This window comes from Balaenoptera ricei, chromosome 8 (assembly GCF_028023285.1).
Source record: "Balaenoptera ricei isolate mBalRic1 chromosome 8, mBalRic1.hap2, whole genome shotgun sequence".
NCBI lineage: Eukaryota > Metazoa > Chordata > Mammalia > Artiodactyla > Balaenopteridae > Balaenoptera > Balaenoptera ricei.
In genome coordinates, this window is record NC_082646.1 from 60572170 (window position 1) to 60596856 (window position 24687).

A 24687-nucleotide genomic window follows, 5' to 3' on the forward strand; every position below is an offset into this window, starting at 1 on the left:
ATATAGTATAAACATAATTTTTACATGCACTGGGAAACCAACAATTTTGTGACTTACTTTACTGCAATATTCACTTTATTGTGGTGGTCTGGAACAAAACACACAATATTTCCAAGGTATGCCTGTACTGTGAACAACATTGTGGCCATAAGATCAACAACTTGGATCAGCACACTTTTCCTATAATGCGTCAGATAGTAAATATCTTAGACTTTGGGGGTCCCTATTGGAACTACTCAAAAAAGTAATTTTTAAATTTATAAATGTTATAAGAGATGAAGAATTAATACCTCCACCTCTCCTTCCTCATCCTCTTCCCCAAATTTTATCATACTTTTAATTATATTGATAATTAGCTTTTGCATCATTATAACAATGTTATTGTTCACTGCAGAACATATTAGAAAACTGTGATTACACATCTTTTTTTATTGTTGTTGTTAATTGAAGTGTACTTGACCTACAACACTATGTGAATTCCAGGTATACGCCATATGATTTGATATTTCTATCAAATCATACATTACAAAATGATCATGATAAGTCTAGTTACCATCTGTCACCATACAAAGTTATTACAATATTATTGATTATATTTCCCATGCTGTACATTGAATCTCTATCACTTCTTTATATTGTAACTGAAGTTTGTACCTCTTAATCTCTCTTGCCTATTTCATTCATTCCCCTACTGCCTCCCCTCTGGCAACCACCTTTTTGTTCTCTGTATCTATGAGTCTGTTTCTGTTTTTTAGATTGCACATATAAGTGAAATCATACAGTATTTGTCTCTCTCTGTCTGACTTATTTCACTTAGTATAATACCCTCTAGGTCCATCCATGTTGTCACAAATGGCAAGATTTCATTCTTTTTCATGGCTTAGTATTCTGTTGTGTGTGTGTATTTGTATGTGTGTGTGTATATACATATACACATACACAGACACACACCACATCTTTATCCATATATCTTTCAGTGGACACTTAGATTGCTTCCAAATCCTGGCTATTATAAACAATGCTGCAATGAACATTGGTGTGCATGTATCTTTTTTAATTAGTGTTTTTATTTTCTTTGGAAAACATCCAGAAGTAGAATTGCTAGACCGTATGGTAGTTCTATTTTTAATTTTTTGAGGACCCACCATACTGTTTACCATAGTGGCTGCACCAATTTATAATACCATCAACAGTGCACAAGGGTTCCTGTCTCTCCACATCCTTGCCATCACTTATTATTTGTTGTCTTTCTGATGATAGACATTCTGACAGGTGTGTGGTGGTATCTCGTTGGTATCTCATTTCCCTGATGATTGGTGATGTTGAGCATCTTTTCATGTGTCTGTTGGCCATCTGTATGTCTTTGGAAAAATGTCTATTCAGATTCTCTGCCCATTTTTTAATTGGGTGGTTTGGTTTTTTTGATGTTGAGTTGTATGAGTTCTTTGTATATTTTGGATATTAATCCCTTGTCAGATATATCATTTGCAAATATCTTCTCCCATTCAGTAGGCTGCCTTTTCATTTTGTTGATAGTTTCCTTTGCTGTGCAAAAGCTTTTTAGTTTCATGTATTCCCATTTGTAATGGTAATGTAAATTCTTTACCTCTGTTCTATTTCAAGATGGATTTATTCTAGGTCTATTATATTTCCATATAAATTTTAGAACCAACTTGTCAATTTCTTAAAAGAGGACTACTAGAAATCTGATTGGTATTGCTTTGAACCTATTGATCAATCTGGGGAGAATTGGCAACTTAACAATACTGGGTTCTTCCAATTCAGGAACATGATATTTCCCCATTAATTTTGAATCTGTTTAATTTCTCTCTTCAGTGTTTATGGTTTTTGATGTAGAGGTCTTGCACATATTTTGTTATATTTATTCTTAGATATTTTGTTTTCAATACTACTATGAATAGTATTTAAATTAAAATTTTTTTCAGTTCCTTATTGTTAGTGTATATAAATACAGTTGATTCTTATAAGTTAACCTGGTATCTTGTCACTTTACTAAATTCACTTATTAGCTCCAATAGTTTTTTTGTTTTTCTTGTTTGTTCGTTTAGATTTCTTAAGTTTTTCTATGTTTGTGATCATGTTTTTTGGAGAATAAAGACGATTTTACTTCTTCCTTTTTGAAGGCATACTTTCCTTTTGTATGTCTCTTATTTACTTTTCTTGTCTTATTGCATTTGCCAGAACCTCCAGTAATATAATATTGAACAAATAATGGCAGATATCACTGCCTTGTTACTAAACTTAATGGGAAATGTTCAGTATTTCACCATTAAGTATATAATTAGCCATAGGTTTTTCATAGATTCTGCTTTACAGATTTAGAATATTTAGTTCTATTTCTAGTTTTTGGAAAATTGTGTTTTTTCCTTTTCATCAAGAATATGTGTTGAATTGTGTAAAAATATGCGTGGTTTATTTTCCACATGCACTTGAAAAGAACAGGTATTCTGCAGTTACTGAGTGCAGTGTTCTGTAAATGGCAATCAGGTAAAATTGGTTGATAAGATTTTTCAAATCTTGTGTATTATTATATTGACTGCTTTTTCCCCCTGAATATGGGTCACACTTTCCCATTTCTTCACATATCTCATTTCTTGTATTTGTTAGATAATCTATTCTAGCAATTTGGAAATCTGTTCTTTCTTCTTTTAGGGGTTGTTGTTGCATTTGGTTGTTTAGTAACTTGCCTGGAATAAATCTGTGGAGCCTGTAGTGTGCAGCCACTAGTGTCTTTCTTATTATTTTTTAAAAATTTATTATTATTATTATTATTATTATTTTTGGCTGTGTTGGGTCTTTGTTGCTGTGTGCTGGCTTTCTCTAGTTGTGGCAAGCGGGGGCTACTCTTCATTGCGGTGCACAGGCTTCTCATTGCAGTGGCTTCTCTTGTTGCGGAGCACGGGCTCTAGGCACACGGGCTTCAGTAGTTGCAGCACGTGGGCTCAGTAGTTGCGGCACACTGGCCCTAGCGTATGCAGGCTTCAGTAATTGTGGTGCATGGGCTCAGTAGTTGTGGCCTGTGGGCTCTAGGGCTCACGCAGGCCTCAGTAGTTGTGGTGCACAGGCTCATTTGTTCTGTGGCATGTGGGATCTTCCCGGACCAGGGATCGAACCTATATCCCCTGCATTGGCAGGTGGATTCTTAACCACTGCGCCACCAAGGAAGTCCCGCCACTGGTGATTTTCTTATTTTTTGTTTTGTTTCTTGAATTCTTGTCTTTATTTTTAAGCCTTGCTTCCTAGGGATTGCCTCCGTGTCAGCATTGCTAAGTAGTCAACCAGTGACTGGTTAGAGTTTGCACTCAAACACCTTAAGCCCATAAGATTTTTCTTTTCTTCAATGGCTCTGTGATGAATCTAATGTATGGGTTAGAGAGCACATTCAAAATCCTGGCAGTTTACAAGTCTGTTGGGCACTCTCACGTCCCCTGTACCTGCATACATGGCCTCAAGTTCTACCAGGAATATGTAGATAGCCAGAGCACTCTTTGGTATCTCCTGCACATGTGCTTTGCTGAAACTGTTTGGGAGCTTATCAAGACCCACAATAGCTGGCTCATTCCTGGTATATCCCTGTTAAATTTCTTTGCTTGCCCCAACCAACACCTCAAAATCAGGCTACCTGAGTTGTTGGCCTTCCTTGTTTGTTTGTTTGTCACCAAGATTGCTACTGTTTCTCTCAATGCCCCAGGCATGGGGTTTTTCAAGCTGTGCTCCAAATCAAGTGAGACCCTTCCTGAAACAAAGCTGCAGTTTTTCATGGCTTGCCTCTCCCTGTAGAACAATTACCACAATGACTGAGCTGGGGCAGTGATGTGAGGGGAAAGGGTTAGGAGCAGCCACAGGCTAAGATGTCACAGACTGCTTACGTTTCTTACCAAAGGTTCAGAAATATTTCATGAATCAACACTTCTCAGTTTGTTGTAAGCCTTTGATCATTTTCGTTTTTGCCAATTTTGTCCAGTTTGATGTTTTGGTTTTTTGGTTTTTTTAAGAGCATCTTCTGAGTTTCTTACTTTGCCATTCCAGAAGGCCTGTCCTCATCATTCTATATCCTTCTAAATTGTGGATTTATCTCTTTTTTCAGTTCTATTAGGTTTTTTTTAATATAAATTTATTTATTTTATTTATTTATTTTTGACTGTGTTGGGCCTTTGTTGCTGCAGGTGGGTTTTCTCTAGCTGCAGTGAGCGGGGGCTACTCTTTGTTGTAGTGTGTGGGCTTCTCATTGTGGTGGCTTCTCTTGTTGCAGAGCACGGGTTCTAGGCATGCGGGCTTCAGTAGTTGTGGTGCGCGGGCTCAGTAGTTGTGGCTCGCAGGCTTAGCTGCTCCGTGGCATGTGGGATCTTCCCAGACCAGGGATCGAACCCATGTACCCTGCATTGGCAGGCGGATTCTTAACCACTGCACCACCAGGGAAGTTCCAGTTCTGTTAGTTTTTACTTCATGTGTGAGTAAAGCTGCCCTAAACATCCATGTACAGGTTTTTGTGTGGACATAAGATTTTCATGTGTGGGCATAAGTTTTCAACTGATTTGGGTAAATATCAAAGAGCACCATTGTTGGCTCGTTATGGTAAGACTGTTTAGTTTTGTAAGAAACTGCCAGACACTGTCCAAAGTGGCTTTACCATTTTGCATTCCCACCAGCAATGAATGAGAATTCCTATTGCTCCCCATCATTGCCAGAATTTGGTATTGTCAGTGTTTTGGATTTTGGCATTTCTAATAGGTGTGTAGTAGTATCTCATTGTTTAATTTGTAAATCCCTAATGACATATGATATAGAGCATCTTTTCATATGTTTATTTCAATGCATATTTCTTCTTTGGTGAGGTGTCTGTTTAAATCTTTTGTCCACTTTTTTAAAAAATTGGGTTGTTCATTTTCTTACTGTTGAGTTTTTTTTTTTTCTTACTGTTGAGTTTTAAGAGTTCTTTGTATATTTTGGATAACAGTCTTGTATCATATATATCTAGTGCAAATGTTTTCTCCCAGTTTGTGACTTGTCTTCTCATTCTCTTAACAGTGTGTTTCACAGAGCAGAAACTTTTCATTTAAATTAAGTCTAGCTTATCAATTCTTTCTTTCATGGATTGTGTTTTTGATGTTGTGTCTACAAAGTCATCCCCATACCCATAATCATCTAGGTTTTCTCCTATGTTATCTTCTAGGAGTTCTACAGTTTTGCGTTTTATATTTAGGTCTATGATCCATTTTGAGATAGTTTTTGTGAAGGGTGTAAAGTCTGTGTCTAGATCCATTTTTTTGTGTGTGGATGTCCAGTTGTTCCAGCACCATTTGTTTAAATGACTGTTTTTGCTCCATCGTATTGTCTTTGCTCCTCTGTCAAATATCAGTTAACTATATTTATATGGATCTACTTCTGGGCTCTCTATTCTGTTCCATTGATTTTTTGTCTATTCTTTTGTCAACATCACATTGTCTTGATTACTATAGCTTTATAGTAAGTCTTGAAGTCAGATAGTGACTTTGAACTTTGTTCTTCTCTTTCAATATTGTTGGCTGTTCTGGATCTTATAAGCCTCCAAATAAACTTTAAAATCTGTTTGTCTATGTCCACAAGATAACTTGCTGGGATTTTGATTGGGATTGCATTGAATCCATAGATCAAGCAGTGACATTTAAAAAAATTATTATATTTTCCAGTCTATCATTTCTATTTGTCTTTTTTATAACTTTCAGTTCTCTTTTGAGGTTCCTTACTTTCCCTCATTATGTTTATACTTTTCTCTAATGCCTTGAACACGTTCATAACTATTTTAAGCTCCTTGTCTGCTAATTCCAACATTAATATCATTTACAGATCTGTTTCTATTACATTATTTTCTTTTGGTTATGAGTCATATTTTTCTGCTTCTTTGCATGTCTACTAATATTTTATTTTATGCTGGACATTATGGATGCTACATTGTTGGGTGTCTGGATTTTGTTGTCTTCTTTAATGGGGTGTTGAGTTTTGCTCTGGCAGGCAGATAATTTACTTGTGGATGAGCTTGATCCTCTTGAGGCTGGTGTTTGTTAGGGTGCATCCAGAGTAGCCTTTACTCTAGGGCTAGATTAGCCCTGACCTTAAGGCTTGGCCCTTCTGAGAGTTCTATTGAATGTGCGGAGTACCCAGTGAGACCTCTATATTCTGACTAGTTACAACTCAACCATATCTTAGCTCTCTGCATGCAGTGGTAGTTGTTCAGCTCACAGTTCTCCAGTAGTTGTTCCCTGCCTGGACTTATGGCGCGTCTTCCTCTGCATGTGTCAGGGACACCTAGGCATACTTCTGGAGCTCCTTTGCTATGCAGCTCCAGTCTCTCTGAAACACTGCCCTGCAAATTTCAGCTGCCACAGTAACCCTGAACTTCACTTTCTGTTTCTTCTTCTTAGCAAATGTTCTGTTTAGCAACCCCTTCCCTGCATCAGGGTCTAGAAAATGCCTCCAAATTGGGTGATAATGAGGCACATCATATTTGTTTTCTTTCTATTAGGGATAATATTCCTACTTTGCCTGTTGTCCAATGTCTGAAAACAATTTTTTCATATGTTGTATCCAGTTTTGTAGTTGTTCATGATGGGGCAGCTAATTCAGTACCAGTTACTCTGTGTGACCAGAAGCAGAAATCTGCCATTTTTTAACTGTGTGATCTTGGGCAAGTCAATCTCTCTTAGCCTGATTTTGACATGAGAAAATTGTGGCTTATAATAGCTAAATCAAAATGTTGTTGCATAAACAAATGGGACCTAATGAAACTTAAAAGCTTTTGCACAGCAAAGGAAACCATAAACAAGACCAAAAGACAACCCTCAGAATGGGAGAAAATATTTGCAAGTGAAGCAACTGACAAAGGATTAATCTCCAAAATTTACAAGCAGCTCATTCAGCTCAATAACACAAAAACAAACAACCCAATCCAAAAATGGGCAGAAGACCTAAATAGACATTTCTCCAAAGAAGACATACAGATTGCCAACAAACACATGAAAGAATGCTCAACATCATTAATCATTAGAGAAATGCAAATCAAAACTACAATGAGATATCATCTCACACCGGTCAGAATGGCCATCATCAAAAAATCTAGAAACAATAAATGCTGGAGAGGGTGTGGAGAAAAGGGAACCCTCTTGCACTGTTGGTGGGAATGTAAATTGATACAGCCACTATGGAGAACAGTATGGAGGTTCCTTAAAAAACTAAAAATAGAACTACCATACGACCCAGCAATCCCACTACTGGGCATATACCCTGAGAAAACCATAATTCAAAAAGAGTCATGTACCAAAATGTTCATTGCAGCTCTATTTACAATAGCCAGGACATGGAAGCAACCTAAGTGTCCATCATCGGATGAATGGATAAAGAAGATGTGGCACATATATACAATGGAATATTACTCAGCCATAAAAACAAACGAAATGGAGTTATTTGTAGTGAGGTGGATGGAGTTAGAGTCTGTCATACAGAGTGAAGTAAGTCAGAAAGAGAAAAACAAATACAGTATGCTAACACATATATATGGAATCTAAGGGGAAAAAAAAAAAGGTCATGAAGAACCTAGTGGCAAGATGGGAATAAAGACACAGACCTACTAGAGAATGGACTTGAGGATATGGGGAGGGGGAAGGGTAAGATATGACAAAGTGAGAGACTGGCATGGACATATATACACTACCAAACGTAAAATAGATAGCTAGTGGGAAGCAACCGCATAGCACAGGGAGATCAACTCTGTGCTTTGTGACCACCTAGAGGGGTGGGATAGGGAGGGTGGGAGGGAGGGAGACGCAAGAGGGAAGAGATATGGGAACATATGTATATGTATAACTGATTCACTTTGTTATAAAGCAGAAACTAACACACCATTGTAAAGCAATTATACTCCAATAAAGATGTTAAAAAAAAATGTTGTTGTTAAGATGAAAAGAAGTAATACATATCAATTCCTGATCTTAGTGCGTAGAGCATTTGCAGAAGCGTCACAAATGATTGTTGTTTATCACTGCAGTTATGCTACAGTGTGTTAAAATCTCTGTTGGACAGATGTGATGGAAAAGGCGAACAGATCAACAGACAGGTGAAGAATCATATCTGAAGCCACAAGCTCTCACCATCCCACACAGTAATGGCCCAGCCTGTAGGCTTGGGGTTGTCCTAACCAGCTAGTGACATGCTTGGCTAAAGGATGGTGTTCCTGGCACCAAGGACCAGGTGAAGGCCACTGTCCATAACAAGAAATGAAAGTGAGAACATCAGACACAACGGAGGCAGTGGGATATATGGGAAGAATACACAGGCTTTGGAGTCAGACAGGCATGGATTTCAATCCCACATGTGTTATTTGACTTTAGGTAAACCACATAATCTCATCTATAAAATAGGGGATAATATATTTTGTAAGGTTGTTCTGAAAATAAGAGATGCTATATGTAAAGTCTCTGATATACAGCTGACGCATAATAACTATCATCTGATTATATCACTTCCTTGCTTAATAACTTTCCTTGATTTCTTATTTCCTTTAAGAAAAAAATCCAAACTCCTTAGTATAAGACCTCCTTTTACCTCTTCAGCCTTGAATCTTGCCACTCTGAGCTTCTTTGACTTTCTTCGGCCACATTGAACTATTTTCTTAATCTATCCAGGCCTTTACACTGCCTTTATCTCTATATGGAACATTATTTCTATCCTTGACTTGGACTTCTATCCTTTCTGTCTTACCAATTTAGATATCGGCATAACTTTATTCACTCATTCTTTTGTTCATTCATTCATCAAACATTTATGGAGGAACCATCATGTAGCAGGTACTGTGATCCAGCAGTGAACAAGGTATACATGGTCCCTGTCCTCATTGGAATTCACCCTGCACCCTTACCATATCCACCAGGTCTGGACTTGGGGCCCCTTCTGATATATTTTTATGATGTCCTGTACTTCTCTCTCATAGCCCTTCTCTTAAATATTATAATTAGTTCTTACCTATAGTTAACCCTCACTAGATTGTAAACTCTGCAGGATCACAAACCATGGTCATCCTAATCTTCACTTTATTTCCACTTCCTAACACATTAAATATTTGTTGAATTAACAGCAAATTACTGAAAAGTCCCCTTGGCCCTGAAACATACCCAGAGCACGGACTCTGTGCAAGGCCCTGTAGGAGATAAAGATACAGGTCTATCACACCAGCCAAGTGAGGGAAATGACCGGCAAGATCTCTGACTCTTGGGGTCACTCTTGTTAGTGACCCCACTCGGTGAACTAACAAGCCCATTATGATACTCTCTCGAGTCTGCTGGCAGTGATAACTCATGCTGCTCTCCCTACCGACTTAGCTTCTGCTGGAGTTGTTTCTTCCTTCTCAGGACTTTTAATGTCCCCAGTCCACAGGGCTCTATCGGCTTCATAGACCCTCTGCTTACGTCTCCAGGAACCACACCAAGTTCTGAGCAGCAGCAGTTGCACAGGAGTGCCCTGCTGTCAGCAAATGACCCGACCCCATGTGAGGTACCTTTCGGCTTCCTCCTAGGCCTTGGGGAGTTTCCTGCCTCCACTGGACACCATCTCTAACGCTTCATCTTCTTTCCTCATTAAAATTGTCAAAGTCTTGTTGTATTTCCTGTCTCTAAGCGAGAAAATTAAGTATGGCTGGCAACTCAGTTTTTTTTTTTTTTAATTTTTATTGGAGTATGGTTGCTTTACAATGTTGTGTTAGCCTCCACTGCACAACAAAATAGATCAGCCATACACATGGCAACTCAGTTTTATGTTATTTGAAGCAGTGAGAAGGTCATTTTCATGTATTGACAATGAACATCAAATCGGTACAGGCTTTGAGGGGGCAGTCTGCAACGTGTCTTAAAAATGTATATCCTTTGACACAGTAATTCTATTCCTAGGAATCGATCCTAAGGATAACTTAAAATACATCAAAGATTTGGTTGCAGTTACCCCAAATGCAAGCATAATGCTCACAAGAAGTTGGTCTCTATCAGACTTGCTTAAAAGTGGCTTATGAGACATTCAATTTTCAGAAAAGAGTTACTATTACAAGGTATTTAGGTCCAAATCCTAGCCATCTGGAGGATTTTAGAGGGAGAAAAAGCTCTCAGCTCTGTAAAGCGATGATAGGGTATTGAGAGGAGTGGACTGAAATGTCTAAGATGAGGCTCTGCCCCTGACCTGCCCAGTGGTCACCTGCCCTCTCTGGACCTGTTTTCTCACCTCTAAAATGGGGTAAAATCTGCCCATTATCTTGGACAGGCGTATAAGGAGGGCATCCAGTTTTCCCCTTTGTCTGTACTAGGGCTCTCTCTGTAATGACATGGATTGTCTTCCACGGCTTCTCTCTGCCTTTAGAATGACACAATCCTTCCCACAGCCTCAAGCGTCCCAACAGTCTGGCTCAGCCTACTTCTCTGGCCTCATCATGGGTACAACCTCCCTGTCAGTCACTGTGCTCCAGCCACATTCCTCCCCCAGGGTCTTCACGTGTGCTCTTCCCTCTGCCTGAAATCCTGTACACCCTTTGCCTGGCCAACTCCTACTTATCCGTACAGTCTAAGCTTAAATGTCACTCTTACCAGGTTATCTTCCCAGATGATCCCCAACATGGTTAGGTGCCCCCGTTACATCCTGTCATAGTGCCTGCTACAGATCCTTCGTAAGGCTTATCACAATGGTCCTTCAATACCTGTTTACGCCATAATTTATTTGGTTTCCTCTCCCTTTCAAAACTTCAGGAGGGCGGGTTCCATTTCTGACTTGCTCATGACCGTGTAGTGTCAGGGCTTGGCAGAGTGCCCAGCCCAGAGACACAAGGTAATTTTTTTTTTTTTATAAATTTATTTATTTATTTTTGGCTGCATTGGGTCTTCGTCGCTGCACATGGGCTTTTCTCTAGTTGCGGCGAGTGGGGGCTACTCTTGGTTGTGGTGCGCGAGCTTCTCATTGTGGTGGCTTCTCTTGTTGCAGAGCATGGGCTCTAGGTGCGCCGGCTTCAGTAGTTGTGGCTTGCAGGCTCAGTAGTTGTGGCTCGCGGGCTCTAGAGCACAGGCTCAGTAGTTGTGGCACACGGGCTTAGCTGCTCCACGGCATGTGGGATCTTCCCAGACCAGGGCTTGAACCCGTGTCCCCTGCATTGGCAGGCGGATTCTTAACCACTGCGCCACCAGGGAAGTCCCAAGGTAATTTTTTAAATGAATGAATTCTTATCATCTTAGAGCATCAGGGATAGAGATCTAATGGCTTCATTTTACAGCTGACAAAATGAAGCCCCAGAGAAGATAAATGACTTTTCCCAGATCACATGGCCAATGAGTGGAAGAGGCAGTTTTAGAATTCATTCATTCATTCAAAAAATCTTTTCTAAGAGCCTACTATGTTCCAGGCACTGTCCTAGGTGCTGGAGATAGAACGACAGCCAAAGCAGGCCCTGACCTCCTAGGACTTACTACCTGTAGTGGAGGAGATAAGCATATAAACAAATAACACTTATATAACATCTGAGATGGTGATATCTATGAAGAAAGAGATGCTCTAAAGACAAGATCACATAACCGGCGAGGACTCAAACCCATGTTTTCTGCTTCCAAGTGCAGGCTCCTTCCACTACACCACGCTGCCTGCCCTAAGTAAACAAACAAAACCATAATTTATGAGGCTCCTTCAGCTGCCTGTGTGTGTGCTTGGTGGGGTGAAACCCTCATGAAGTCCGTGAAAAAGGGCCAACATCATCAGAAGCAGCAGCTGACTGGCTTGCGTGCTAAAGCAGGTGTCCCAGCATTAGCCAGCCTGGCCTCTACTGCCTTGAAACTTCACATCTGGCGCCCGAAGAGAGAGGGAGTGTGTTTAAATAAGACAGCTATTGACCAAGTGGATTGAGGAGGGTTGGAGTTGGCTTGCGTCTGGGAATGATGCAAACCACAAGGGGACAGTACTCAGGAGGCGGACAGAAAAAACAGATGGGCTCAAACTGCAGGCGTGACTATTGCCTGAGCACCCCACCCCCATCCCTGGGCGAAGCAGAGGGAGGCCTCTTCGTTGCCGAAGATCTGTTTATTTTTTCATTTATAAAGGCGCCCTCTGATGTCTGTACTTGGAGAAATCGAATGTGCACTCAGACCACTGACTTTCCTCTAAACTGTTTCAAGTAGAAATGTGGTTGAAACAAGAGTTCAGAACATATGCAGAATGACACAGCAGCCCACTGAGAGGGAGGGGTGCTGGTGGATCAAGGGGGCCATGGTTTGGACAGGTGAGCAGATCACAAGGCTGCCCACTGAAGCACTCCCTCCTCACTTTGGCAGAGCATCAGTTTTGATAGTCCAAAGTGTTGCTTATAACATAAAGTAGATACTCTAATAAAGATTAGTTGAAAAACAAATAAATGAAGGATGACAACCTATGTTTCTCACATAGAGAAGATTAAAGCCCAAAGCACTGCTTTGAAAATAATGATGATAGTTATCATTTACTGACCAAGCACTATGAACTGGACATTTCATGATCTCTCATCCTCACACTAATCTTGACATAGATATTATCTTCATCTTAGAGATGAGCGAACGGAGGCTCAGGGAAGTTCAGTGACTTGCAAGAAGTCACCCTGGTGGTGAATGGGCACTGAGCTCCAATCTGTCTCTAAAATCCAAGTACTTCCTACAAAACCAAGAAGTGACAACCACTTGCTGGAGAGCAAAAAGCGACCCTGTCTAGCTGCTCTGCTGCTACTCATGTGTTACTGGCTGGGAAGCCACGTAATTCATGTTGTGAGTTATGTACGATTCTAAGTAAGGGTGGGGGGCTTCATGCAGAGGCTTCAGGATAGCGGGTCCCTTATTTTAGGGGTGAGCTTAGGAGTTTGCAGCAAAAACTCACTGCTAGAGTAGAAGCATATCATTGTACAATCCCAAGTATAATGGCTGTTCAGTGAGTACCTGATGTGAACCCTAGTTACAATAAGCAAGACTGCTTACCGCGCTCCACCCCACTGGAAAAGAACTCATGTCAGGAGTGGATGACAACGGGACACTCAGTCTGCCCCTCAAATCCCCCAGCTCTACCGTATGCTAGCCTGGTGGTAGCCTCTCTTAATTTCCTAACTCACAAAATTGGGCTGATATCTACACTTCACAAAATTGTGAGGAATAAATGATAAAGTATACGGAAACACCTGGCATGGAATAGGTGTACAATAAATATGACTTTAGTCATATTTATTCATTATTCATAGGATGAGTTTGGTTGACCAGTGTGGGACTATGGGTCATTGTGGCCCAAAGAATTCCAGGGAGATGCAGTCAGTTCCAGGTCTAAATCAGAGTGTGTGTTCGTGCGTCAGAGAACGGCCTACATGGATCCTTAGTGGAACCGTGGAACCAATCCCATCTCCATGGTTTAACGAGGACCATGGCTCAGGCAAGAGCCAGAGGATTTCCAAGCATGAGATGAACCAGCAAAAGGCTAATCATTCCACATTTGAAGTCACTCCCAATTCTCTCCTGTCCTGAGTTTCCAAGGGGATCAAAGGAATCATTTGCCTAAAACTGAACTAAATCCAACTTCAAGCTTGTTCATCTTGAGATAGAACAAGCTTTTCCCTGGCTTGTTCTGTCTCAAGATGCAGGTGCAATTTGGCCTTTATGACCTATTTCATACTGGTAATTCTCTCTTTAGGCTACAAATGGCGATTTTTCTAATGTACGAATCTGAGATGTTAAACTTCTTCAATGGCTTCCTATTGCCTGTAGAGTGAAGTCCAAACTATTTAGCAAAGAATTCTGTGATCTGGCCCCTACCTACTTATTTGTCTCATAACCCACTATTCCATCTATCAATCACTAAACCACTTATAGCTCCCTAAACACTCTGTGCTTTCTCATGTGTCTATGTCTTTTATGTAGTATGTCCTGTTCCTTTTGCCTGGGGTGCCCTTCACTTTCCCATTTGGCAAACTTCTATTCTCAATTTAAGCACTTCATCCTCTGTGAATCCTTAATCCCTGAGGTAGTCACAGACAACCCTTCCCTGGGCTCACCCTTACGCAGGGAAGGAAGGACATGGTACAGTGGAAAGAATATAGGTTTCAAGTCAGGAAGCCTGGAGTTTAAACTCTGGCCCTCCTCCCAGGCCAGCTGGAACACCAACCAGAGGGAAAGACATAGTCTTCTAGCCTAATGTATAGTCCACTGGTGTGGTTTTCCTTATGTAAAGACAGATGCAGGGGCTTGTAACCAAAAGATTCAGTGACCTGAACCACTGGTGAGATTATCCCTATCTGGGATTGACAATTCTAAAGGTGTAATTCATTTAACTCCTTTTGTTCCAACCTCCATGTTTGCTCACACACCCATATGACGGGAAGTCAGCTTCCTATACAGGTTTGCTAATCACAACCACTTGAGTATTCTAGTTCCTCCAATTTTTTGTTACAAATTTATTATTAAAAATAAATGCGGGGCTTCCCTGGTGGCGCAGTGGTTGAGAATCTGCCTGCCAATGCAGGGGACACGGGTTCGAGCCCTGGTCTGGGAAGATCCCACATGCCGCGGAGCGGCTGGGCCCGTGAGCCACAACTGCTGAGCCTGCGCGTCTGGAGCCTGTGCCCCGCAACGGGAGGGGCCGCGATAGTGAAAGGCCCGCGCACCGCGATGAGGAGCGGTCCCCGCACCGCGATGAAGAGTGGCCCCCACTTGCCGTAACTAGAGAAAGCCCTCGCACGAACCGAAGACCCAACACAGCGAAGAATAAATAAATAAATAAATAAAGTAGCTATAAAAAAAAAAAAAAAAACTGTATAAAAAATAAAAAAAATAAATGCATCTCACCTTTGCCACTTACTGGCCAAATCATTTAAACTCTGAGCCTCTTTTATCTTCATTTGTAGATGAAAAGTGTGGGGATTAGAGAAAATGGATTGAGCACAAATTTGGGCCCATGGTAAGCACTAATATTATTGTATCATTATAGCACATTTAAATTATTTATCTATGTCTCTCCCTCCACTAGATAGTAAATCCCTCAAGGGCAAGAAATTCATCTTTATATCCCCCAGCATCTAGCACAACAGTGCTGGGCACATAGAAACTTCTGGCAAAAGTCTGTGAGATGCATAACATGCACACATTTTGCCTTTCCAATGCCTGTCAGTTGCAGGAAGGCAGAGAACTTGTTGTCTGCTTTTCTTTTATCTTTCACAGCAGCCACCATGGTTGTGGAGCAAATCAGTAAGCAGTCATTCAAGGCAAACTCATGAGTAGACCAACACATTCTTCTTCTTAGCAGTTGCTCTACAGTGGAAAAGTTACATGTTGTGAAGTCTGAAGACCTTGGTTCTAGCCCTGGTCCACTCCCTTAATGTGAGGTGTTAGGCATACTCGTTAAATGACCTATGCTTGTTTTCTGCAAAACAGGGGACAGAAAAACCTTGAGGGTTATCACAAGGATGAAATAAGATGAAGTAAAGCACCATGTAAAGGTGCTTTAAGAGGGACAAAGGAAACACTCCTATCAGGCTTTATGGTTTTCAGGAAAATGGTTCTGCTTCCTGTACATCCCATTCCAGGAGAGAATAAAAAAGCACAATAGGGCTTCCCTGGTGGCGCAGTGGTTGAGAATCTGCCTGCCAATGCAGGGGACACGGGTTCAAGCCCTGGTCTGGGAGGATCCCACATGCCGCGGAGCGACCGGGCCCGTGAGCCACAACTACTGAGTCTGCGCATCTGGAGCCTGTGCTCCGCAACAGGAGAGGCCGCGGCAGTGAGAGGCCCGCGCACTGCGATGAAGAGTGGCCCCCGCTCGCCACAACTAGAGAAAGCCCTCGCACAGAAACGAAGACCCAACACAGCCAAAAATAAAATAAAATAAATAAATAAAAATTTAAAAAAAAAAAAAGCACAATACCATGATTATGCTATATTTATGTAATCTTCACATATCTTTTAGGAAAACCTGGTTTTGAGAAGACTCCCTTGGCCTAATTCAGAGCAATCAGTGGCTAACAAGCATCCTGGGGCCACTTTACTACCTGCATGGCTTAAATAGGGCAAAAAATGCCAAATTTCTTTTTGATTTTCTTACAAAGCTTAAGTCAAAGGCAAGGCCAAGAGTTGGACAATCTTTTCCAAGGAAAAAGTGTTCTTGATTTAAACTAAAAGCAACCAAATGGATTACTTAGGGAACTATGCTCTGTTCAGAAGAGTTTCCTGATGATCTAAAATTAATTATAAAACTTTATTCTAGCCTCTCTTTACCTTCTTCTTAACATTTATTAGTCTACTTATCTAACTTTGTAATTCAGTAAGTATGGTATACTGAACATAATTGAATCTTTGTTTACAGATTCAGGACCACGTGGCGGGGATGCTGTAGAGAGGACTCATGCAGCAGACGGGTGGCTGAGTTAGATAAACATTAAGATCACCTTCAAATCTGACAATCTGGGATCTGAACAACTTAGTTGTACTTTCACTTGTAAAACCGAACATGAATCATCATTGGGCAGTGTAGCAATGTGAACTAATATATAGCCAAGAGCAGTATAGCACAGTGGTTACGACTGCAGGCACTAAAGCCAAGTTGTCAAGACTGATATCCTGGCTCTGTCACTTGCTAACTCTGTGACCTTGAACAAGTTTCGTTATTTCTCTGCTTCAGTTTCCTCATGTGTAAAACGGAAATAAAAGTACCTGTCTCTTAGAGTTGCTGTAAGGATTAAGAGTTAATATATCTGGGGGGAGAGGCAAAATAGGGATAGGGGATTAACAGGTACAGACTACTAATATAAAACAAATAAGCTACAAGGACATAGTGTACAACACAGGGAATATAACCAATATTTTATAACTATAAGTGGACTATAACCTTTAAAAATTGTGAATTAGTGTGTTGTACACCTAATATTGTACATCAACAATACCTCAATTAAAAAAAGAAGCTAGGGGCTTCCCTGGTGGCGCAGTAGTTAAGCATCCGCCTGCCAATGCAGGGGACACGGGTTCCAGCCCTGGTCCGGGAAGATCCCACATGCTGCCACAACTACTGAGCTCATGTGTCACAACTACTGAACCCTGTGCTCCAAAACAAGAGAAGCCACCGCAATGGGAAGCCCTCGGCAACTAGAGAAAGCCCGCGCACAGCCACGGAAGATGCAACGCAGCCAATAAATAAATAAAATCTATTAAAAAAAAAAAAAATGAAGCTAATACCTTTAACATTCTTGGAACAGTGTCTGGTACATAGTAGGTGTGCAAAAAAATATGAGTTATCCTGCTTTCTGTTAGCTTAATATATGTCAGAATACTAGGGACTGACTGCCCGTGCAACATTTCATTAAAGCCTGAAAACAACACTTTAAGGTAGATGGTGTAGCTCATTCTAATGAGGAAACAAGTTCTTGGAGGATGAGTGTCTTACCTGAGGTCAGTGCCTTAAACAGGGTTTGAATCCAGAGCCCTCTGCCTCCCAACTTGTGTTATTTCCATCACAGCACCCTGCTTCCCCAGTATGTCAAAATTGTTGAGTGTGTGCAAAACTGAGTTGAATTCATGCCGATCCAATATACGTAGATCCTGTAAACTGCCTTTTGGAATAATGCTGGGTACCTGCTTGCTATCTTGTCAATACTCTCATTTTTAAGGTAGGGCAGAAATAACCCCATTAAGGATTCACTTTATCATGGTTTACTTATACCATGATTGTATAAATGGTGATGTTCAAACAGCTAGATAAAAATCCACTAAAGGGGGGCTTCCCTGGTAGTGCAGTGGTTGAGAGTCTGCCTGCCAATGCAGGGGACACGGGTTCGAGCCCTGGTCTGGGAGGACCCCACATGCTGCGGAGCAACCGGGCCTGTGAGCCACAACTACTGAGCCTGCATATCTGGAGCCGTGCTCCGCAACGAGAGACCACAACAGTGAGAGGCCCGCGCACCGCGATGAAGAGTGGCCCCCGCTCGCCGCAACTGGAGAAAGCCCTTGCACAGAAATGAAGACCCAACACAGCCAAAAGTAAATAAATTAATTAATTAAAAAAAAAATCCACTAAAGGGACTTCCCTGGTGGTCCAGTGGTTAAAACTCTGCACTCCCAATGCAGGGGGCCTGGGTTTGATCCCTGGTCGGGTAACTAGATCCCACGTGCCGCAACTAAAGGAGCCCGCATTCCACAACTAAAGATCCCACATGCCACAACTAAAAGAGCCCACATGCCGCAACTAAAGATCCCACGTGCCGCAACTAAGACTCAGTGCAGCCAAATAAACATTTTTTTTTAAATCCACTAAAATGGTGAACCTTCCTTAGCCTGTTTCTCGTCTTAAATCCTTTGTTATTCTTTACACAGGACTATAAGTTTTCACCCATTATGATTATCCAGGTTCTCTTCTGAACTAAGTCCCTCTTACCACTCATCTAAGCATCATCTCAGTTGCTATCTAATGCTATTTAGTGTGCCTGTCCTCCACTCCAAAATGATAGCCTCTGAGCTCTTGCAATCCCTCAAGTATCTTATCCAGGACTAAACATAACTAGTATTCAACAACTGTTTGACCCTTTGGATTTGAATGACCCAAAGTAGATGCTAAATAATGTGGTTTTTCCATTCTTCAAGAGCAGTTCAATAAAAGACATAAGAACCTTGAGAAAGAAAGCCTTAAAAGACTGAAAAAAAAAGAAGTTAAAGAAGGACTAGCTGTGAAGAACTTTGAATATTAAAAAAAAAAGAGGGGGAGAAGCCAAAGTGAAGCCTCAAGAAACAAGGAGTCTGGCAAAAGCAAATGAGAAAAAAGAAGGGGAGAGGTGGCAGAGGAGCCACATATTAGGGTTTGAAATGAAGGGGAATTCTAGAGTTAAGGTGGGTTTGGATCAGAAGCCTTTCCAAGTTTCTCAGGCTAAAGAGCCTGGGTGGCAATCTGTGGGTGGCCCACACTTAAGAACACAAAAAACTGGACATAGATACAAGTGGTGAGAAGTGTCATGCAGCAGGGAGTGGCAAGAGTCCATCCTAAATGCAGTCATTTGGGTACAACGTGCCCTTCAGAGAGGGCATAGTGACAGCATGGGCTAATTTACAGAGCCGCCAGGGTAATAACTCAAAAAGCAATACTGCCTTCTCACAACAAAACGAGGCAGCCCCAGAATGTTTTGTGGTGGTAAAAAGCTGCATTACAGCATACTGAGATCCCGGAACCAATGAAAGGAGACAAGTTTACCAAAACGAGTCTTGACACAGAGTACGTTTCTGGCAAATACATTATTATGCACTCACTCTACTCAGGTCCTGGAGCAACTATTTCGTTTCCTTATATGGCCCTTCTCTTCAGCTCTCTCCTGTATAATAACTAATGTCTTCTTAGAGAAACAAAGAAAAGGAATAGAACTGTTCCACTCGTCCTCCTCCGTTTTTTTCAGGGAAATGAGTAGAGGCTCATATCATTGAGAGTGTCAGAGAAGAAGTACCAGTATTTGAAATCACCTTTTAAAAACTGAAATCATTTCTGCTAGAGAAAGCTGCTTTGATGGGGGGAGGCAAGGGAAAATACTGCAACTGCCTACCCTGACTGCCAGAATTAAGCAGTCTTACTTTAACCAGAACATTTTTCTTTAATTCCATTAGAACTTTAATTTGAATACTACTAGAACTAAGATACGATGGGCAAGCATGGGTAGAAACACTCCCCATATGGCACACAAAATCAAAGAAAATGCCAGCTGTCACGCTTAAATAAAAATCAACTTCTAATGTTACTCCTCTTCTTAAAATTCTTTGATTGGCCCTCATAGTCTTCAAATAAAATCCAAACTCCTTAGCAGGACCCCAACTTCACTTCCCAATATATTTCCCTCCCTATTCCCAAATTCTAATAGTCCATTTCTCCCCAAAAGTCATGTTCCTCTACCTGGAAAATCCTTTCCATTCCTCTTTGCTTGGTAAAATCCTACTCATCCTTCAAAAACACTGCTTGGCTTTCTCTCCTTCAGGAAGACGTCCTCAACACCCCCCCTCCTATGAGCTCTCTGAGGACCCTGCGCTTATTTATCATTGCGCTCACCATGTGATGCTATGATTTCACTTTACTTTCTTGTCCCTTCCACTAGTTCCTGACGACAAGTGCCAAATTCTAGGATTCTACCTTCTAGTGCTCAGATAGAAGCATGACATATAGGAGATACGCAATAAATGTTTTAATGAATAGTAAATATAGCCATCTACGAATCTCACTTTCTCTAAATAAGAAAATATACTCTCTAAAACCTTTCATAAAATAGGGTAACTATCTTCCCTCTTTGACCACACTGACAGCCAGAATGATGATTTTGAAAGAGTGTAACATCTGGGTCATATCCTTGATAACATTTCAGGAAGTTGGTGGCTGACTGCATCATTTATGACATCAAGAAGGAAGCCATCATTTGCAGAGCACCTATGTGTGCCGAATTTATTCTGTATACACATTACTTCACTCTTGGTGGCCCATGGTAACTTGTTTGAGCTCTATTTTGATAAAGAATCTGAGGCTTAGAAATCTGCCCAAGGTCACAGAGCCAGCAAGTGGTGAAGCCAGACTAACACAATGTGCAAGATCAGGACTAGATTTTCTTCTAAAGAAACTAAAAAATGAGGTTGGCTGAATCTAAGATTTCCCACAGGACTGAAAAAATGATGAAGACAGCAAATAACTTGTCCATCTCAGACTATGGGTATGCAGTTTGAACAATATAAACTGAAAACCAGCCTTGTTCCTGTTCAGAGTTTAAATAATTGCATACACTGTTGCCATCCTGTCAAATAACAGATTCATCAGACAATCAGTTTGAAGCACTGTTTTAAAACAACTTCTCAAATTTATTTAACTCATGTGGATAACATGGTAGAGTTGTTTTTTTTTTACAAAAAGAAGGAAACAGCCAGCACTTACTACTCACTAAGCCTTGCCGACGGCTCAGAGTGTAGGCAGCATACCGGGCACAGTGACCACAGGATTTGCATTATGCTTGCAAAGACAGAACTCCACTAGCACCAGAGTTTTCCAATTCAAAATGTGATTTAATTAGAGATCCCAGCATGATAATTTTTTTAAAAAAAGGCTGGATTGTTGCTTTTTTTTCTTTAATTTTCCATTTCTATTTAGAAAAATGACTAGAGGCAATGGCGAAAATAACCATTTAAAAGGGATTCCTCTCCAGAAGTTTTTTGTAAAGTTAAATCCAGCCTTTCCACCCTTCTCTCCATCCTTTTACATTTTAAAAAGAAAGGAGTTTGGAATGTGTCAACCTTTACTCAGCTTGCTGCACAAAGCCTCTGCCTTCTCAAGTTGTAGACGTAATGCTGGGACTAATCTCCCAAACCTCTGGTTTTAATCAAGTCCATGGGGTGCCTGGCTGGAGGGCCGTGGGTGACAGTTGCTAAAGAAGCTCCTATTAATCTAAGGTCAGTCACAACACAATCCTAACCTTAAACAGTAGACGGCTGACTGCATCACTTACGACATACACCAGGCGAAGGCAGAAGGAGCAAGAGGCAAGTCAGACGTCCCTCGTCTGTTAGTCATGAGTCACGCCAGCAGCTGAGCCTGTGTTCCTTTCCCCAGAGCTCACTGTGCAAGGTCACTGCCACACCACCTCCATCCCCTGAGCTCACTCTCCAGCCATAAAGGAAGGTGCTTCCAAGTTATCACTGGAATAAATGATTTTCCATAAGTAACAAAAGAAAATGTTTAGATCTACCAATGACTCAGGCTCTCCATCTCTTCTTGGGGAGCCTGTACTTCTAAGCATGTGAGGAAGTTAAAAATACAGAGGTGCAGCATCAGTAGACAATGTGCTTTACCTCTTCCTCATTACCTTCCTGGAAAACTGTTGTTTCTAACATTCAGTTTCCTTGAAAAGGAGAAATTTTACTTAACTGTTGTACATTGCATGTAAGAAGGAACTTCTCTTTTTAGCCTTCATTTCACTGTATGGGTTTCCCTCTCTAGGTACTGAGAGTGGGAAAGGGAGAGAGAGGAGGAGACAAAAATCACAAAGTGTCGTATAAAGCACACCCTGTGTCAGCAACATGACAAGTCCTCTAATGGCATCAATGTTGACTCTAAGTAATTTCTGGCGGGGTTGAATACATCATTACATTTCTATTTGTGCTCTGCCTAAGGCTTTTCCCTAACCACTACTTGCAAATAAAGGGCTCAAGAGTAAGAGCTTTTGTGAAAGGGCTAGAACACAAGTAATGTGCTGGTCTGTGGCCAGGTGTCAGTGTACTTTATAATGGAGGAAAAGAGGATTACCGGGAGATTTTTGTTTCAGCCTTTAGTCCAACCAAGATTTAAAAGACTTACAGAAAATGCTTCACACAGAAGTGTGGTAGTGGGGAAGGGAGGATGGGGCAGTGGTAAACACATCCAGTAAAATTCAGGCATAAAAGAATACCCACACAAGTCCACAAAATACAAAAGAACAAGGAGGATCACTTCCTGAGCCATAAATGGATGGATAAGGGCACAGGGTGGGTAGGGCACAGTGGATTAGCCACTAACGGCTTCAGTGATAATTCTGAAACCTGTTCCAATTTATTTTTGGAGTGAATTCTTCTCCTGGACAGGTCAAAATTGTACTTAAAAAATGTCATTAGAAGATAACAGCTTTTGAAATATTCTTTTGCCTCTTGCTTCCAGGTGATTTCCTTTTTGTTGAAAACCAGAAGCCGTATAAACCTTACAGGATGGAAGAACAGTCTTTTGATAAAGATGAGGTGAGGCACTGGATGAACTTACACAGTAAGTGAGAGTCTGTATGTCTTGGTCTTGTCCCTTGACCACTCCACATCTCTGACCTAACAGAGATGGCAGTTCACTTCCTCTGGAAGAAGCCAGTAATGGACACTTGTCTATTGGCTTTGCCCAGAGCAGCAGTTCCTTTCTTTGGGCCCTTTCGTTCCTCTTTGGGTTCCTTTTTCAGAGTCATGGCGGGAGGCCTATGTACAGAGGAAGTCTTCATCTTAAGCTCTTCTTCACTATCTGTGCAGGATTCACTCTCGTAGACCTTTTCAGTTACTGGAAGAACACAGAAAAAAATGGGATATGAGTGGGTTGAGTCATTTAGAACACTGCTCTCCCGAGAGGATGAGATGTCTGGTTCACTCCAGTCCCCTCAGACCCACTGACCAAGGGAGGTGTGCTCACTGACCACCGCAGCTTAATCCCGCTGGGAGATCAGATCCCTCCTCAGGGAGGAAGCAGTATTTTGAGCTCACACAGGCCTCTAGCTGGGGCTCAAAATCAACATTTACCCTTACTCTGTCACTGCTATGCCCCATGCCTTTAAGTGGGCGCTTATCATGCGGTTGCCCAAATCCTGCATTTGGGCCTTGGTCTGTGCTTAGCTAACTTGCTGAGCTCTACATCAGAACTGTCTGCATCTCAAACACCTACTTCTACCTCCATGCTTTGACTGACTTCTTCAGTCTCACCTCCCTGACCCCCAGTGCCTGCCATTTCCATCACTGGTTTTCCTGGTCTTAAGCTCTGCTCTACCAGCCAGTCCCCATCCTGCCTAGCCAGACGCATTGCCATGGACCCTCCTGGCTAGTCCTATCCTGATGTCACCCACTGTGAACTGGAGATTAGCTACTCAACTATTCAGTTCTTGGTTCTCAGTGACCCAGGATTTAGTAATGGTCTACATCATGAAGATGACTATCTCAAGTAAACTTGGTCAGATGACAAACTTGATAGTTTTAATTTTTTTAATTTTTTTTAAAATTAATTAATTAATTTATTTTTATGGCTGTGTTGGGTCTTCGTTTCTGTGCGAGGGCTTTCTCTAGTTGTGGCAAGCAGGGGGCACTCTTCATCGCGGTGCGCAGGCCTCTCACTATCGCGGCCTCTCTTGTTGCGGAGCACAGGCTCCAGACGCGCAGGCTCAGTAATTGTGGCTCACGGGCCTAGTTGCTCCGCGGCACGTGGGATCTTCCCAGACCAGGGCTCAAACCCGTGTCCCCTGCATTGGCAGGCAGATTCTCAACCACTGCGCCACCAGGGAAGCCCAAACTTGATAGTTTTAAATAAGGACAAAGATAAAATGAGAAAAAGTTCCCAGTGTTTTTACTCCCTGTCAGCCAAGGGTGTCTTTTGCCTTTTCTCCTACCAATAAAATTCACTGATCCCTCCCCATTGGAAACTTTAAAAAAAATTATACCAGTGAGGAGTCACTATAAGGAAGCCCCAAAGGACACAGGCACAGACAATCGCTTCCAACAATGATGTCCCACAACTGATGAGGGTCTCTTCAATACTACTGCAGTGCACACACCAACCGCAAGAAGCAGTACAATGCCACCCTCCTGTGACTTTAGAGAGATGCAGCAGCTGTACAGTCAACGTCATCTAAATCCTTTCTCAGCAAATGATGGAAAAAGGAAAACACCTTTTCTTAGCTGAATAGAGTAACCTAATATGCATAATACTCAAATGAGTAAAGTGAAAGGTATTTTTTCCCATTAACAAACAATGATAGTTTTAAGCTCTCAATTATTGATCATTTCTTTCTAATAAAATATATACGCCGAACTGTTGTAGAGGCATAGGCTTTGGAATCAAATACACCTGTGTTCTAATACCTAGTCTGTCACTTACACAATCTCAAATTTTAATGTGTAT

At 41.4% G+C, this 24687-nt stretch overlaps 1 protein-coding gene across 4 annotated transcripts in view; it reads right to left on the minus strand.

The window, feature by feature from the left end:
- POLD3 (DNA polymerase delta 3, accessory subunit) overlaps nt 1-24687 on the minus strand; it is a 69109-nt gene that overhangs the window by 688 nt on the left and 43734 nt on the right. For 2 of the 4 annotated variants that reach the window (XM_059929465.1, XM_059929463.1), the window contains exon 12: nt 20847-23082. The exons of 1 other annotated variant lie outside the window; for it this stretch is intronic. In XM_059929465.1, the coding sequence (XP_059785448.1) occupies nt 22880-23082 (203 nt within the window). In that variant the 3' untranslated portion in view covers nt 20847-22879. Of the gene's footprint in view, nt 1-20846; nt 23083-24687 lie in introns of those variants that run through there. One more of the 4 variants, XR_009504477.1, reaches the window with a different exon arrangement.